At 35.1% G+C, this 16,029-nt stretch overlaps 3 protein-coding genes across 5 annotated transcripts; all 3 read right to left on the bottom strand.

The window, feature by feature from the left end:
• Nucleotides 1–856: 856 nt before the first annotated feature.
• Nucleotides 857–3,504, bottom strand: LOC111299178 (vacuolar protein sorting-associated protein 2 homolog 1-like). Its single transcript, XM_022894219.2, has 5 exons — nt 3,187–3,504; nt 2,602–2,732; nt 2,063–2,167; nt 1,310–1,570; nt 857–1,193 (listed from the first exon to the last, which is right to left on the bottom strand). Exons 1-5 carry the CDS (start codon nt 3,221–3,223, stop codon nt 1,056–1,058), a joined length of 672 nt encoding a protein of 223 aa, XP_022749954.1. The 5' UTR covers nt 3,224–3,504; the 3' UTR covers nt 857–1,055.
• A 3,195-nt stretch (nt 3,505–6,699) lies between these two features.
• On the bottom strand, nt 6,700–8,511 carry LOC111300376 (protein BIG GRAIN 1-like B). Its single transcript, XM_022896013.2, has one exon. It carries the CDS (start codon nt 7,857–7,859, stop codon nt 6,735–6,737), a length of 1,125 nt encoding a protein of 374 aa, XP_022751748.2. The 5' UTR covers nt 7,860–8,511; the 3' UTR covers nt 6,700–6,734.
• Nucleotides 8,512–9,363: 852 nt separating this feature from the next.
• LOC111300375 (protein Brevis radix-like 4) lies at nt 9,364–14,563 on the bottom strand. Of its 3 annotated transcripts, none has more exons than XM_089747226.1 (7): nt 14,359–14,563; nt 14,197–14,282; nt 13,928–14,087; nt 13,458–13,831; nt 11,532–11,667; nt 10,965–11,362; nt 9,364–9,739 (listed from the first exon to the last, which is right to left on the bottom strand). In XM_089747226.1, exons 3-7 carry the CDS (start codon nt 14,051–14,053, stop codon nt 9,661–9,663), a joined length of 1,113 nt encoding a protein of 370 aa, XP_089603352.1. In that variant the 5' UTR covers nt 14,054–14,087; nt 14,197–14,282; nt 14,359–14,563; the 3' UTR covers nt 9,364–9,660. The 3 variants fall into 3 exon arrangements, with proteins under 3 accessions (XP_089603352.1, XP_022751747.2, XP_022751745.2); XM_022896012.2 differs by having other exon boundaries at nt 14,226–14,282; XM_022896010.2 differs by lacking the exon at nt 14,197–14,282.
• Nucleotides 14,564–16,029: the final 1,466 nt, after the last annotated feature.

The following is a 16,029-nucleotide window of genomic DNA, read 5'->3' as shown; positions in this document are numbered from 1 at the left end:
TCTCAAATGAAATCAAATGGCTGGGCCATCTTCCTTTTAGGACTTGAGAACTCGACTATTATATACTTATGGGAGAACTGATCATTGATCTCTTAACTCATGCATGGTTGGATCATCCATAGAATTCCTACACCAAACTATTTTTCCAATTGAGCATAGGCCAAGAAATGAGAAAGATAAAGAGCATGAGCATTTGGCTCAACGGCATATTGATTCCGCACTTGAAAGGTTGCTCAGGTTCGAGGCATAATCCCCTCCCCCAATCAATCATTCTTTTTGGCCAAAGATTTTATGCAACATTTTCTTCAGGACTGCATACCAACCAAGGCTTGGCTTTTAGATTAACTACAAGTTTTTTTTTATATGCCAACTACATATAATCTTCAACTCTTACGTAAATCCTTAGACAAATCTGAAAAACCCTTTTTTTTTTTTTTTCCAACATGGGAGACACTCCCGGCCCTTCTTCCCTTACCCTTTCTCCAAGGTCAAATCAAACTATGCTTTATTACGAACTGCTCGTGGGAACAGCTGCTATCGTGCTAACTATATACTACAACCTTATAAATCATATCTGGTGGTGCACGCAGTGCCTGAGCAGTCCAGGCAGAGACGTAGCAGGCTTGCAGAAATCACGGCCAGCCAGAGTTTTGAAAACCAAAGCAGGAACTTGCTTCAAAGTTTCAGGTAGAGTAAGGAAAGCAGCAACATGGGACCTCAAGACCCCAGTGGAGAATATGAATTTGCAGTTTGCTTACCAAGGTGCAAGCATTCTTGTCATGCCCCGGTATAAATACGTGGCTGTATTCTCATTGTAGTTGCCCGCTTTGTTGTGCATCTGTGGATCATTCTCTGGTTTGTCATCGAAACATAGTGGTGAATTCACCAAGCATGTATAAATTTACAAAAAGTAATTTATCGTAATTTCCACGTATTTCAGATCCTGAATTAATAAACTCCAGCACAGTTATCCCAAATCTTACAATCCAAATGCACTTTCACGTTCCAACATAGAGGTGATGTCTACATTATACCGAAGTAATTAGGCATAACTACTACATCCTTCTCAAATTGTCTAACCTTGCCTGTAAGTCAATATCTATCCCACTGTCATCATTCCCAGTAGCTTCTGCCTGTGCAACCTTACTCTTTGCAGCTGGTGCCGCAACAGAAGCTGATGGTGCATTTACAAGCTGTGAATCAGATCAAAGTAACTGGAGTTAGCACATCTTAACAACTTACTTTGGGCAAAAAATGCAGCTTATTCAAGCTATGTGCCTATGTTGAAAAGAAATGGTGACAATAGTACCTCTTGATTGATGTCAATTCCAATCTCGTCAAGAACCTGGTTCACAAGTTCTTCAGTTTCCTCCTCTTCCTCATCCCCCTCCAAAGCATCATCAATTGCATCACCCATCACCTCAGTCACCATCTCCATCTTCTCATTTTGTCTCTCAAATTCTTGCATAATTTTCTGCAAGGATGGCAAGTTCATCTGCCTGTTCATCTTGCCCATTGCCTTTGTCACACCTTTCATTGCCTCGCCCATTGCTTGTGTTGATTTCAATGTCTGAAAGTCATTCAGAAAATTAGTCATGATTTAAACTTTACAATACGTTGGCCATAACATCAAAAGTTGCAATTAACTTGTAAAATTTATAAGGCTTCAATTCTTGAAATGTACTTCATGTAGCCTAGGGCTTAGAATTCAGCTAGCTCATACGATTTGTTTATCCTCTGCCACAGACAACCAGCAGATAAATTATTTCTCCTTATCACACTTGGTGACTGCTCAATTTTAAGTATTTATCTTCCAACTCTTAATAACATTTTCAGATGAGAATAGAGCTAGATGATCTTCCAACTTATCTTCTTTTTTTTTTTTTAAATTTTGGCAAACAAAATAAAGTCATAGTTATTCCTATGCATGGAGCAGGCCATATTTCAAGCCTTCCTACACTAGCCCCCTAAATAGTTATATCTGCTGACTTCCACCTACTTACCAAGCATCACAGTTCAAGTCATTGACACAGAGATAAAATGGATAGATAAAAATACATACTTGAATTCTAAGAGATACGCCCTGCAGCTGCGATTTAAGCTTATAAAACTTTTCAATCTGATGTCGTGTTCGGATAAGGTCTTTTGCCATAACCTTTACAGCTCCCTGAAATAAGATTCCATCAATCAAAATATTTTGAGGATGTAGAGCGGGTGAGAAAGGAAGCCCAAGTGCAGTAGTAATAGGAAACCTAGTTCCACAAGAGGAGAGATGGAAAATACAATCTTGAAGCACAATGAGAAAAGAAATGATTGCATCACTCCACTAATATGAAACAACATAGACATACACATAACTCAAGCAGCCAAAATGCCAAAAGTGCAAACTATGACGTGTATAATTGATGCATTTTGTTTAAAATGGGGAAGAAGAAAAAAAGCACATCAAAATTTTCATAGAAATTGCATGATGTCTATCTTGAAAGTGCTAGTGTAAGATCACAAATAAGTCAAACTAATCCTTGCAAACATGCCGCACACACATAAAAACAGAGTAATCAAGCACTGAATCACACCAAATGACAAAAAAATATAACACACCATCTGGCCTTGCTTTGCACTTTTCTTCATCTCTGCAATCAGTTTCTTCTCTTGGGCCTGTAGACCTTGCCTCTCCCTCTCTATCTCTCTGATAGATTTGTCCAGCATCCTCTTATTTTCCCGCAGAAGCTCTGAAATAAAAAACCATCAATTCTTTCAGACATTTCCCAATATCTCAATAAAAAACAACCAACAGCATTTAATCCAAACCATCCAAAATCACTGCCTAAACACCTCCGGAACCCGGCAACAACAGAAAACATGAACACCATTTAACCCACAACATACAATGCAGAACCCACATAATTCTGTTTGCTTGCATCTTTCACAAGAATAAAACATGAATTTAGACCATAGCTCACAAATGTTTCTAAAATTAACAGAATTTTAGCATTCCATATCGAAAATCGTAATAAAGATTTATTCGATTTCCAAAAATAATTATCAACAAAAATCAATCAACTACTGTTTTAATCACTTAATTATCCAATTACATAAACCCTCTATATGGAATCACTTTATCGTAGACTGTTTTTCCATATTAATACAAACTTTAATTATTTAAAAAATTAAAAAAAAAAATACCTGCGGGAGTTTTTCTCTTGCCAAAGAGGAAACTCATGTTCGACAGACGCTATGAAAGCTGTCTGAAAACGAAGTGGTGGGAGACTGCTATGATCCGGTCTGATACAAAACGCGTGTTGTCGCTGCGCTGGTTGGATTTGGGGAGAGATTGCTTGTTCGAGGAGGTTTGGTCGCTCGGTCGCGAAGACAATTTTTTTTTTTTTTTGTTTTGGTCGGCTCTCTGATCTCTGGTCTTTGTTTGGTACATAAATGGGCTGTGAGCTATACTATCCGAGTTTTTCAGCCCATAGGACCATATTCGAAGATAAATTTTTTTTTCTTTTTCTTTTCAAAGTTTCAAAATCAGTTTTAATAAATAAAAATATTTAGTTAAATTTATTTTTCAGATGTTCGAAGTTGATGATAAATGAGTAAAATATATTTGGAAATTATAAATTGATAGGTAAAACCAGAAAAAAAAAAACTTTATTCCAATCAATTAACAAACCACAACATGACGAACTTTTTAATTTTAATTGATTTTGGATTAAACAATTTTTTATATTATAAAATAAATTAACTAATATAAGATGTAGGCTGATGAAAGAAAAAAAGCCAATTAAGCAATTTTTTTGGAAATGCTAACTACATTTTTTTTTCAAACAATTAAATACATTTTAATACAAAATAAATCATAGCTTGAATATAGAAAAAAAAATTTATTGAATATAACTCTTAAAAATGACTTGTTGGAGAAACTGTTTGAATCTGTTTGTCTTCAAATAAAGAAAAGTATTTGAACTCTTTAAAGCAAAAATTTCACTTTGGAAACTCACCTTTTGGGCTGCAAAAGAGCCAAAACCAAGGATGAATCAAACGGTCCAAACTCCAAGAGCGTGCCATCATCGACATCCTGCAAGCGAGTGGGGGGTTTTCCAGGTACATAAAATACAGAAACCGCGTCTTTTTTGCTCTGACAGCCATTTGAGCTTTAAAAGATTATACCCACGCGGGGAAAACACACTCTGTTTCCTACGTACCTCTCTTGCATTTTTAAAATTGAAAGCTGCTTTTTTTATTTATTTTGATTTCTGAACCTTAAAATAATCCATTAAACCGTAGAACACGTGCGCTTCATGGCCAAGCTTTGTAAAAAGAAGAGGGGCAGGCTGTCACGTGCGGCTCTGTTGTCTTACTCTCATTTATTGTAATTCACGCCCTCGTAAGTGGGCTTGCCAGCTACAGGAAGCAGACCAGATGCCTTGGACTCAGACACGGAGGGCCCATTTGAAATTATTGTTAGCTTTAACACAAAGTAATTCCTGAATATTGCACCTTTTGTGCTGTCATTCAAATATTTACTGTTTACTACTCGTAGTACTGCCAAATTATTGATTTTAAGCCAAGTTAAAAAGTGTTGAACCAAATGGGTTTTGGATTTGCATCTCTAATTTGTTGGCCATATGATAACATCTGATTTGACTGATACATTATTATTGATATAATAATAGGTTTTATGTATTTTAATTTTAATTTTTCATTCAAATTTCACATTTTTTTTTTATCTTTAAACAGAAGGATTCAACCTGTTTTCATTGTAAATTCGATCTTAACGTGAAAATCAAATCCATACTCAGCAAATACATTTTAACTTGAAAATTTTATGATTTCATTTAAAAAAATCATTAAAAAGGAAAAGTAATTTGCCTATGAGAACTCCTCAGGAAAGGATTACTGCTGCCTTGAAGTGGTGGCCTGTATGGGAGGAACAGAAATAGGTTAATTTCTAGTTTCAATTATACGAAAGAAACAGAAAAAGGTCATCAAATGAAGGTTATTTTCAAATCATCGCACGTCATTAATGATAAAGAGAGGGCTGTGACATGCTGAAAGGGATCATTTGATTCTCTATCTTTATTTTCAAAGTCTTCTTTAAAACATCTCGATCGAACAAGGTCGAGGATGACACATGTATTATTGTTAATAAATGTTCCCACCATTCTCAAGTGGAAAGAGAGTTTTTGCTTTCCGGATTTTCTCCATTGTTTCCCAATTTTTTTCTCGTCTTTGGGATGGGGTTTTTCTCTTCTTTTGGTAACCAAGTCAACGATGGTGGCCAGCCTCTGCTGTCCCATTTCATCCCAAAGAATACATGGTTGCTCACAAAATTTTTTTTTATTGTTTTTCATCTGGTGCAAAAGTTTGTTTGGATTTTAGCCATCATCTCTGATCCTGCTGTATTTTGACTACTGAGATTCCTCATGTGTGACCCTACTTGTCTGCAAAGGTTTAGCATCATTCATCAGTTTAATTTGGCATTTGGACATCTATATAATTGATAGATTGCAATTTTCTTCTGATTGAAGTTTGATCACACCATAATTGAGTTCCATATCAGTAAAAATCCACACCAGATAATGTATCAACTGCATCAGTCATTTGGTTTTCCAATCTTGAGCAAATGAATTCACCTTGGAAAACCCTTTTCTTTTTTTAACATCCTAAACTTGTAAGACATGAATCTATTTGTCAAGGAAATAAATTTGTATAAAATCTGGCTGATGGAAGGATAAAAGTAAAACCGGTAATTCACATATTCGTGTTGTGTAAGATATTAATAATTTATGTGTTTATATCATATTTTACATAAAAATTATATATCATAATTCATATTGACATAAAAAATATGAAACATATATTTTTTTATTTAACTCATATGATTTTTATTAAAATTTTAAACCGTGTCATTTTTATTTTATTAATTTTTATATTATTTTCATCTTATGGCATCAAATTTTATTTTAAATTATTAAGTCTAAATATAACTACATGTCTTAAAATGAAGATGGTTATCTTTATCTGGTCTGACTTTATCTTTTACCTATAGTTCTTACATCTTACTTAAAGATGTCTCTAATAATATTCTAAGCTGTTAGCCTTATCCCACCAAATCAAGAAAGAATATCCCCACCCACCAACAACTCTAACAGACATAAATCCTTGAGATTCCATTCTGTTTATGATAGTGCAAGTACAAGGTGAGACAGACAGAATTTATGGAACTCAAACAGTTGGCTATGGCAAGCATCGGCTGTCCCTTTGTCTACTCTTTCAGAATTCAAAGTCCATATTCAACGTGATAGCCAAGGATATCTTCAACCAGAGAAACAGGAGGCATAAAAGAAATCCAAGCATGGAAATTTTTTATTCTGTGACTCCAAAGGGGAACTAATTTATGTTGGGATATTGAGGCCATGTGCTTAAGCCAGTGAAAAAGCAAAGAGTTTTCACTTTCTCCCTTCTCTCGCGGGGAGAAGATTTGTGTTTGCTTTTCCTTTTTCACCTTTTTTTTTTGGTATTGCTTTAACGGTTCACTGTGTGAAAAAGTAACATGGAATCTTCACTCTTCAAACACTTTAATTTTCAGCATCTTAGACTGATTTTTGTTTTCTCAAAGCTTATCAAACATAGAGAATCATCATCATCATCTTTATCAGAAGAAAAAATAACTTGAATTTTCAATTTGAATCCCCCAAACCATTAATTACAATTTGAAAGAAGATAATGAGCTACAATATGAAGCCATTAGCAATGGCTTGATTAGTTTTCAAACTAGTGGTTTCATACACTGGCAGCTCCTCTCTATACCTTCCAATTCCAATAAGATGATCCAACTCAAAAAGATCAGAGCTTGAACAACTCAAAGCATCATCATCCTCTTCATCCTCATCCTCATAATCATCAACAAAGGCTCTCAAATCCAATTTACCAGTACCCCTCCTTTGATAACTCTTTCGATAATCTCTTGCTTTATTGCTAACTCCTGATTCTTTCTCCTTGACAAAATTCTTCAGCTCCTCTTTTCTTGAAGAACTTTTGACATTCTTTTGAACAGTTGAAGTGGGCAAATGGCCACAAGGTTTACAATCTTCATCAACAATGACACTAGCTGGACAAAATCTAACTGACATTTTCTTGCCTCTTGAAGAATGTGTTTTGCTCAAACAAGACCTGGAAAATGAAGTGGCTGATGAGCATGTTGATTTTGATTTGCTTTCAAAACTTACATCGTCCGAAACCCCAACGGAGCACATCTTCACTTTCTTAGCATTAGCATTGAAAATGGAGTTTAAAAATTTTGTGATACGACCACCAGGAGAAATGGGCTGCTTCACTTTCTTCAATTCACCATAGATTTTCAAAGCTTTCATTTTGGTCTTTGTGAACCCACCACCTTCACGCTTGGCCTTTTGTTGATTGTTTTCAAAGTTTCTTGGCTCAAACTGCAAAGACTTGTCCAGTGTAGCCGGTGTCGATCTTGTTTCTTTCTCCTTGTAACTTGACTCAGCTTCGGATGATGAGAAGATTCCTCCACTGCTTGAATCCGAGGAACTTGAAGTTGAGTTGAAATGCACAGCTGAGCCATAACTACTCTGCTTCTCAACCCAGTTCTCAATCATAATAGCCCGTCGAAGACATGAAACCTTTCTCTCTTCTTCCAAAGAAGCATTGTTCTGATTCTGAACAAGGGTTGTTTTTGTTTCCCTGTAATGGCACAATGTTGCTTCATCTCCATTAGTTGATTTATCCATGGAACGGTAAATAGCATCAAGAAGACTTGAAGAGAAAGAAGAGGTTCTTCTTCTTCTTTGAGGAACCGTAGCTTCTATCACCGAACTCTCTCTTCTATGCATATTTTTTACACACACACAAAGGAAGAACAGAGGAAACAGAAATTTATACAGGGAAAAAACAGAGGAATGAGATTAAAGAAGGAAAACAAAAGAATGGCAAAGAGCTTTAGTGTCTGCTTCGAGAGTGTCAAAAGCTGCAAAGACACATTAAGTAGAATGCATTTAGAATGCATGTGAATACTGAACACAAATAGAAATAGAAATTTCCTCACTATGAACTGGATTGGTTTGTTTGGTTTTCTCTACTTCGGTATTGTGTCTGATTGTGTATGGTACAGCATAAACATAGATAAGCTTGAAGCAGAAAAGAGAGAGGATTGGAGATTGCCACGCGTGCGGGTGGAAATTTTACTAGGGGTCTTTTGGTTGGGAATGAATTTAAATTCTTTTCTTTGGGGTTAATTGTCAGCCCGTAGCCAATCAGAAATCAATGAAGTGCTAATGTCAGGTCATTTTCACCTTTCACTTTTTCGGAGTAATTGTTGTCACAGAGTTTTTACCACCTGAATCAGAAAAAACGAAAGCAAAATCCATCAGCTTTGTGCATTGATGAGGACGGAACTTGAGAGATTGCAAGTGTCTGATTCCAACCCTCATTTTGTGGCCAAGGACAGATTACAGAGGGGAGAGAGACCTTTTTCTTCATTTAATTTGAAAGGAAAAAAAAAAAGATGTACGGAGGGAGATGCATTCAAATTGAACCAATAAGCAATACAAACTGCTAAGTTTTAAGAAGCCTAAATTGCCTCGTTCTTGCGATATGTCCATTGTATTTATTTTATATTAAATATGTATAAAATATAAAAGTTATTATGTTTTAATTTGTGTAAACAAACGTGATATAAATATAAATATTTTTATTTTTATGTTAAAATTTAGACTATTATTATTAATTTGGATGTATTCCCAGTACCGACCTTTTTCATTGTTTTGGAGTTTTTGGTGGCGTCAAAACTAAGAACCTGATATAATTGGCAAATTTCCGCAAAAGAATTAGGCCCAAGACCGTAAACATGAATGATCAAGTCCAGCTGATACGATCTAATTACTTACTGTATCAATAATTAAATTTAAAGATATATTTTAGTAAGATTTATTCAATATAAAATTTTCATTAAAATTTTTTAATCATAATTATAATAATAATAATTATTATTTTTAATTTTATCATTCATTCAAATAAAATCTTAATTGAAAGTTAATGCTCCTGGACTGTTATGTTGGGCTAAGTTTTAAAACTAAAAGAGATTTCAAATGGTTGACGGGTGCATATAGGCCAAGATTTTACATTTTACACAAACATTGTGAATAAGGAAAACTTCCTTCTAAAATGAAAAATATTGTTGATGTGTTTGACTTTTACTTTGCCTGAGCTCTTCCTAAGCATTTAATCTGGTGGTTTACACGTTTTCCATCACTAAATTTGTACTATAATATATGTCACACCTAAGCTGAAGGTGTCTTCAAGTCTTTGGTTGTCCATGTAGGTAGCTGGCAGCATGATAAAGGAGAAAACACATTCTTTCATTGATATCGATTTCCTTTCTCACCACCACCCAAATACACAGTTGATGCTCTTTATCCATCAACACTTTTTTAAGAAACTACTAATATAAAATCCCCGCATCATATTTCTAGAGCTGGAAAAACTTGGCTGCCCAAATAGGAACAGGTGCCAGTAGCCAGTAGCACCTGCTGTAGAAGAGATTCTACAAGTATGGCAGAAGAAATGAGAAAATACACACCCCCACAATTTAGAAAAGCGCCAGAAGACAGCTATAGCCACCTTTGTTTTGCTTAATTACAAGTATTGTTCGTGTATCCTGGCTCGGTTCTCTTCCCACCACAGCCTAGCATGAATCTCTCCGAATCTTTCTCGGCTGCATGACATAGGGGGTAAAGTGAGGAATCCAGTCAATTTTAAGATAAAAGTGATGGAAATGAAAGACAGATTGCATTTCTTCAGTATCAGCTTCACGGTAGATTTGCCTTGGCAACAATAACAACAACGACAAACTAAGCCTTATATCCCATAACTCTGGGATCGGCTAAATGAAAGGCCAAAAAGAAATTATATTAGGCTGTAGTTACAGATTTGCCTCGTCATGGGAGTAAAATTGTTCGTGAAAGCAGGATTAGCGACTCGGTAATGATGTTGTCAAAAAAGATTTACAGCTAATAAACCTGTTTCTGATAAACAGTAATTCAAATCATAATTGTTTCTAAGGTGGACCTCAGTTATAGTATTGACTTGTGCTGGACCCATCAACCTAAAAATGAAGTTAAATCCACGGAAAAAATGGCTTTTTGGAGCATTTCTAATGAATATTCAATGCTTAGGTGTTTTTAACTTTTAACCAACTGCCTTCCCTTTTTGGTAAAAAAGGAGAAAAGATAATGCAGCTTATGCCTTGGTCATGTTCTCAGCAATTGAGCTTATCAAACCAAATTAAGACTTCTAATATAATTCAATTAAACAGAAAGACTTTGCCAATGACAGCAAACTGCCTGGTCATTTGATATGTAACAATCTCTACAGTGGAGTTAATGAATCTAGAAAGTATGCCAGTCACTGAAAAGTAGACTGCAAGTTAGATCACATTCGATCATAGTCAGAAACTGCAAGGAAAGGCCATCAAATAAAATTTCATCAGTCTGTTTGCCAACTAAATTAGAGAGAGGCTTTGTTTGGTTAAAGGTTCCATCAGTGGGTAACATCCAACATAAAGATGCCAGCCACTGGTGTACTGGAGACAAAGGGAGATATCAAAACCTGGATTTCAACTAGCAACAAGAGTAGTGCAATTGTTATTAAACTTAGGGAATGAAAAGATTAGGCATATGAACTAATCTAAATTTGATTTAGATGTAGCTTGTATGATTCACTCGCAGTGACTGCAAGAATCAAACTGCAACCTGCTATATCCACCACTATGAGATACCGCAAGTTTTCTAAGATGTTAGGTGCCAAGAACAGTTTGATGGTTGGGGCTGATAACTTCACACAAGCACATTTCTCTATCAGTAATCATGGTCCTGTTCAAATATTGGTTATTTTATGGCAAACCAACAATCACTGACGTTAAAGAATGTCAAAAACCTTACCTGAATCTAACTCGCCTAAGCTCCCTTTTTCCCCCTGGCAAGGCTCTGACAGTAATGTAAACCCCTGGTTCATCTTGTTCAACCCACTCATTCTCAAGATCACTGGCATTACTGATGGATAGCTCTCCTGAGCGATCAGCCTCTCTTGATGAGCTGCTCCTCATAGAGGCATCCATTGATGATGTCTCTGTCTTGGCACCACTAATACTGGAAAGTTTTGGGGTTGAGGTAAGACCAGAGTCACAATAATGCCGGCACTGCATTGGGGGCTGATCATGTGAGTCTGAGGATGAGTAGCCCATGACCATCCCTGTTGGATGATATAAATTACGAGGTAAGCGTTCTCTAGTCAATGGTGGTGTTACTGGGCTTTCTTCTGCTGATTCCATTTTTAAGCTCTGTAAGAAATCAAAAGAATCATATTATTAACATTGAAAAATAACAAAAACATACATGGACATTGCATTGCAACAGTCTAAATTCAGTTCATCACAGTATTACTGCAGGGCATTGAATAGGTGCAGCTCATTCACAGTACGTTCAGCAACCAACAGGCGAAGAACTTGCCTCATCTTCAGATCGTCGGGGTGTTGGTAATGGAAATGCCTGGCGGTTAAACCTCTGGACATTGTAAAGTTCCATGACCGTGTCATAATTCTCTGCCCACCATCTCTGAGCTTGCCATTTGTTAAACATTTCCCGACTAGTCAAAGAAAATAAACTGTAATTCAGCACTCCTGATGTTCACGAGATTAGGATACCAGAAATTAGAAATTAGTGATTCATGTTATGCATGCGCTAAAAACATGGAATGATTGCTTTAGAAAACAGGGTGACATATTAGTTACATAAAGCACAATTTTTGGTCAAAATTATCATAAATGGAAGATAAAATTTGTGTCCTCATATTTGGAAGTCCTAATTTCACAAACATGCTATTACCTTTTTCACAAATCAATGACTTGAAAACTCAACCATGACCAATATAATTGCATTATCATCTTTAATGTGAAAGAAAAATTTTAATTATATATTGGGCCATTGGATTGTCTTACAAACATCTTTTGACTAAGCATTTCCCCTCTTACTTTGGATCATAAAAAAGCTAACAACCACCCTTAGGTAAGAGGAATATTTAAAATTTTCTAAGTGGCATCATTGTGTTTGAAGTAGTGGGATGTCTAGTCTTCCAAAAAGAAAAAGCATCAGGAGTCTAAAACCAATGAGTAGCTTCATCAAACATTAAATCAGATATGATCATATGAATATAAAGTGATGATGGAAGATACAGTAAATTACCTATTAAATCAATTTCTATAGTGGAAACACGCACAGAAGTCAAATGTGGCCAAGGTCACAAATGAGAAGGGAACAACAGTGTGCCCTTGATCAAAATGACTACTCCCTCTTGTCACTGCCTGAAGAAAACATGGAAAGGTGAATGTTGTAGTCGGGTCTTTGTCTGTTGGCAAACATAAGCTTAGAAAAGGTCTTCTTTTTTTTTTTTGTCTTGCATGTAGTTCTGGAGTGGAAGATGATGTGGGAATTCCCTAGTTAATTTGCAGGCAAAATGACAAAGAAATGGGTCGGAAGAAAACAAGGACTCGGAGAATCAGGCGTAAATGGAAATTCATTTTTTTTGTTTTGAATGAAAAGAAAAGGAAGAGGCTTCTCCGACAGGGCGACAAGTCTCGGTGAAAAAGCTTCCCAACATGATACAATCAATCCTGTCCCAGACACCACTGACAAGGCAGGATTAATTCTCTTTTGGACTTTTATAAGGATTGCTTTTCATTAGGCGTGAAGCCAACTGTTACACCGTAGGGCCCTCACCTAAAATTCTTCGTTTTCCTTCCGAGGTTGGCAAGGCAATATTTGGATGCTAAGTTAAATGTAATATATATATATATATATTGGGGAAAATAAATGTAAATTTTACATTTTTTTTCTTATGATTAAAAAAAGGTGGTTTACAAAAGAAAGTCTTTTCATTTATTAATTTATTAAAAAGAAAGGAATCAATTACTAAAAAGAATTTAGATATAATTATTTTAAATATGACAATGACATGTTAAAAATAATAATATTTAAAATTTTAATAAAAATCAAATATTAATTTAATAAAAATTAAAAACATATTTCATAGTTAATATATATACAAATTATAATATAATAATTTATATATTTTACATCTTTTTAATATAAAATAAACCAGGATACATAAATAGTTAAATCTAAAGATTTTGTCCCTAACAAACCAAAATATTAGGCAGTCAACATTGACATCCAAACAACCCCTACCCCTATCACCTAAATTTTATGAAAAAAAAAAATCCGACAGATGACGTGTCCTTTTCAATTCTAAAGTTTCCAAGCGATTTCCAAAACAGTGACTAAAAATTCTAAAATAACTGCAACCGTACGACTAAAAATCCAGCCCTTGAAAACAAATCAGAACCGTAAAAATCGGAAATCAGAAAAATGAGGGCGCACCTAAACCGTATCCGCTTGATATCGTTGCCGCCACGGGGAAGCGAAACAAAGGTGATAAGCACGCCGGGCTCCACCTGGGCCACCCATTCTTTAGGCTCACTTTCTTCGACGAACACGATCGATTCGACTCGGCGCCCGCTCACCGATTTCGGCGTAGCTTCTCCGCTCGAACTCGATATCCCTCTCAATCTCAGTTCCATCTCCTTCCCCCACGTCCTTGGCGTCGCCGAGCTTGAACTCCCGGTTCTATGATACGAACATCTGAACTTGTGGGAATCCGCGTCAGACCCACCGGAGTTCCTCAACCGACTCTGCACCGTGCAGGGGTTGCAGTGTCTGTACGCCCCCGACGCCTTTAGCGCCATATCCTTCAACTAAAACACCAGGAAAAAAGAAAACTACTCTCATTAAAGCCAAACAAAGAACAAAGAACTCGAAAACCTCTTCTCCTAAAATTCAGAGTTAATTACCTGAGAAGTGAGGGATTTAATGGCTTGGTTGTGCTTAGTGCTAGAAGTCGTGGAAGAGTCGATTTCCTCGGGTTGACTCATTGAGTCATCACCGGGTTGCTTGGAAAGAGCTATGCACGTCAGCATTGTTATTTTGAAATTCTCTCAAAAGACAAGACTTCTGTGAAAAAAAGAAAAAGAAAAAGATTACATTTAAAACTACATTTGTCGGAATTCGAGAACTAAACGATGAAATACTAATAAAACAGAGTAAAACAAGAGAAATTAACAATTTAGAGTTTCAGGGAGCTCGAATTACGAGACTCGCTCAGGATCTCTTTAATGCCACGTTAAAATTAAACCGATCAGAGATTCTCTGCACTAACCAAATAAAAACAGATTAAACAATATATTTAAAAAAAAAATGGAAGAGATAAAAACAAAAGAATCACCTCTCGATCTCATCGGAGGAGAGTGGAGGCGTTAAGCAGCTGCATTTGCTTTTCTTTGCGTTTCTGATTCTGTTTTAGAGGGGTTGCTCTTTTGTTTTGTTCTTTGGAGAAGGAAAAGAGGAAACAACGCAAGTTGACGCAAGTTGGTGTGGAGGGGAAGGCTCGCAAGCCGCTATAATGGGATAGCAGTGTTCATTTCAGTGTGATGCGAAAACTGTTTTGTGAAAAACAAGTGCTTGGCTTTTTTCTTTTTATTGTTTATACGGATATAATTTAATAATTTAAAATACGATGTAATAAAAATATATTATTAAAAAATAATAAAATTTAAAATTTTTTAACATTTATAAATAAATTTTATAAATAAAAAATATATTTATATTTTTATATTAATATAAATTATATAAATTTTAACATATCATACAAACATACGAATAATCACGTTTACATTGAACGGCGGATGATGTTTAGGCTGTAGCTGGGCTCAGCTGATGTTTCCCTTCCTATACTCTGATGATCTATCAATTGGACTCTAATCCAATCTCTGCCCCCCTTTCCTTTTCAGGTTTTGGGTTGTTTGAGAATACGCAATGGGGCATATTGATGGGCTTAGTTGCAATCTTTGCAGGGCGCCCCCTACTTTCAATACCAGATTTAACATATGTAAGGCCACCAACCCAGCTTGTTTGATGATGTACTCAAAATTTTTAATGCATTAAAAATTAATATTTCAATAATTATTTTAAATACATTTAATTAAGTATTACTTAGCAAAATTTTGTAACAATAAATAGATAGAGAACTATTTATCACTTAGCATATAAAAAATAGGTTCAATGAATTTCACCTTTTTTTTTGTTTGAAAAGTTAAGGAATGAATTCACAAAAAAATTTATAAATTTTTTAAAATATTTTTTAATTTGTAAATTATCTATCAATAAAAAATTATAGATATTCGAATATAAGTGATTTGCATCTAAATTTTAAAATTTAACTATTTACATAAATTCTTATTGGCAAGCAATAAAATTTTTTTGAATTTTATCTATATATTTTATTTTCAGTTCTGTCCGATTTGTCTACAACAAAAGCTTACCATTTGTATTCCTTTTCACCCACTGTTTTCTCGATCTATTTTTGTTCCTTAAACCCCGTCAAAGTTGAGTTTTGATTTTTGTTTCTATTAGGGTTGGTAGATAAAATAATTTTGGGATCCACCGGATATTGTTTTTATTTGTCGAATATTTTTTTGAAGCCCGCATATTTTCTGAACTGATGCCAGTTATCTTCTTTGGAAATGCCACCCATAATTATTTTATTAAGCCTGCATTTATTATATTCTTTGGGACAATTATTGTTCCTATCTTCGACATATCCAGGGTGTGGTCCCTTTTGGTACTTGTGCCCTACTCAATTAACACGCATGCAAAATCATCCACATTTTTCTTCCTCTCCGCAATCAATTTTGTTTCTTCGAGTTTGAGCGACCTTGGTCATTTCACAATCTTTGAAATAATATATAGTCATATTTTTTAATAAAATAATATCAAAAATAAATTTTAATATAATATTTAAATTATAAATAAAGATATAAATATTATATTAATTAATTATTTATGTATAATATTAAATATTAATTTTTTAAATATTTTATAGTTTTATTGATAAAAA

This window comes from Durio zibethinus, chromosome 18 (genome assembly GCF_047325235.1).
Source record: "Durio zibethinus cultivar Kanyao isolate XHJ-2024 chromosome 18, ASM4732523v1, whole genome shotgun sequence".
Classification (NCBI taxonomy): Eukaryota; Viridiplantae; Streptophyta; class Magnoliopsida; order Malvales; family Malvaceae; genus Durio; species Durio zibethinus.
The sequence above is the reverse complement of the archived record's forward strand: the minus strand, read 5'-3'. Positions and strand labels throughout refer to the sequence as shown.

Coding starts and splice junctions, on each gene's coding strand:
- LOC111299178 (XM_022894219.2), bottom strand. CDS start 3,223: ATGAGTTTCCTCTTTGGCAAGAGAAAAACTCCCGCAG. Junction 2,733..3,186: donor CAAGAGAAAAACTCCCGCAG/GTATTTTTTTTT, acceptor TTTTTATTTCAG/AGCTTCTGCGGGAAAATAAG. Junction 1,571..2,062: donor GCGTATCTCTTAGAATTCAA/GTATGTATTTTT, acceptor AATGACTTTCAG/ACATTGAAATCAACACAAGC.
- LOC111300376 (XM_022896013.2), bottom strand. CDS start 7,859: ATGCATAGAAGAGAGAGTTCGGTGATAGAAGCTACGGTTCCTCAAAGA.
- LOC111300375 (XM_089747226.1), bottom strand. CDS start 14,053: ATGCTGACGTGCATAGCTCTTTCCAAGCAACCCGGTGATGACTCAATG. Junction 13,832..13,927: donor TTAAATCCCTCACTTCTCAG/GTAATTAACTCT, acceptor CTGGTGTTTTAG/TTGAAGGATATGGCGCTAAA. Junction 11,668..13,457: donor ATCAAGCGGATACGGTTTAG/GTGCGCCCTCAT, acceptor TTCTTTGACTAG/TCGGGAAATGTTTAACAAAT.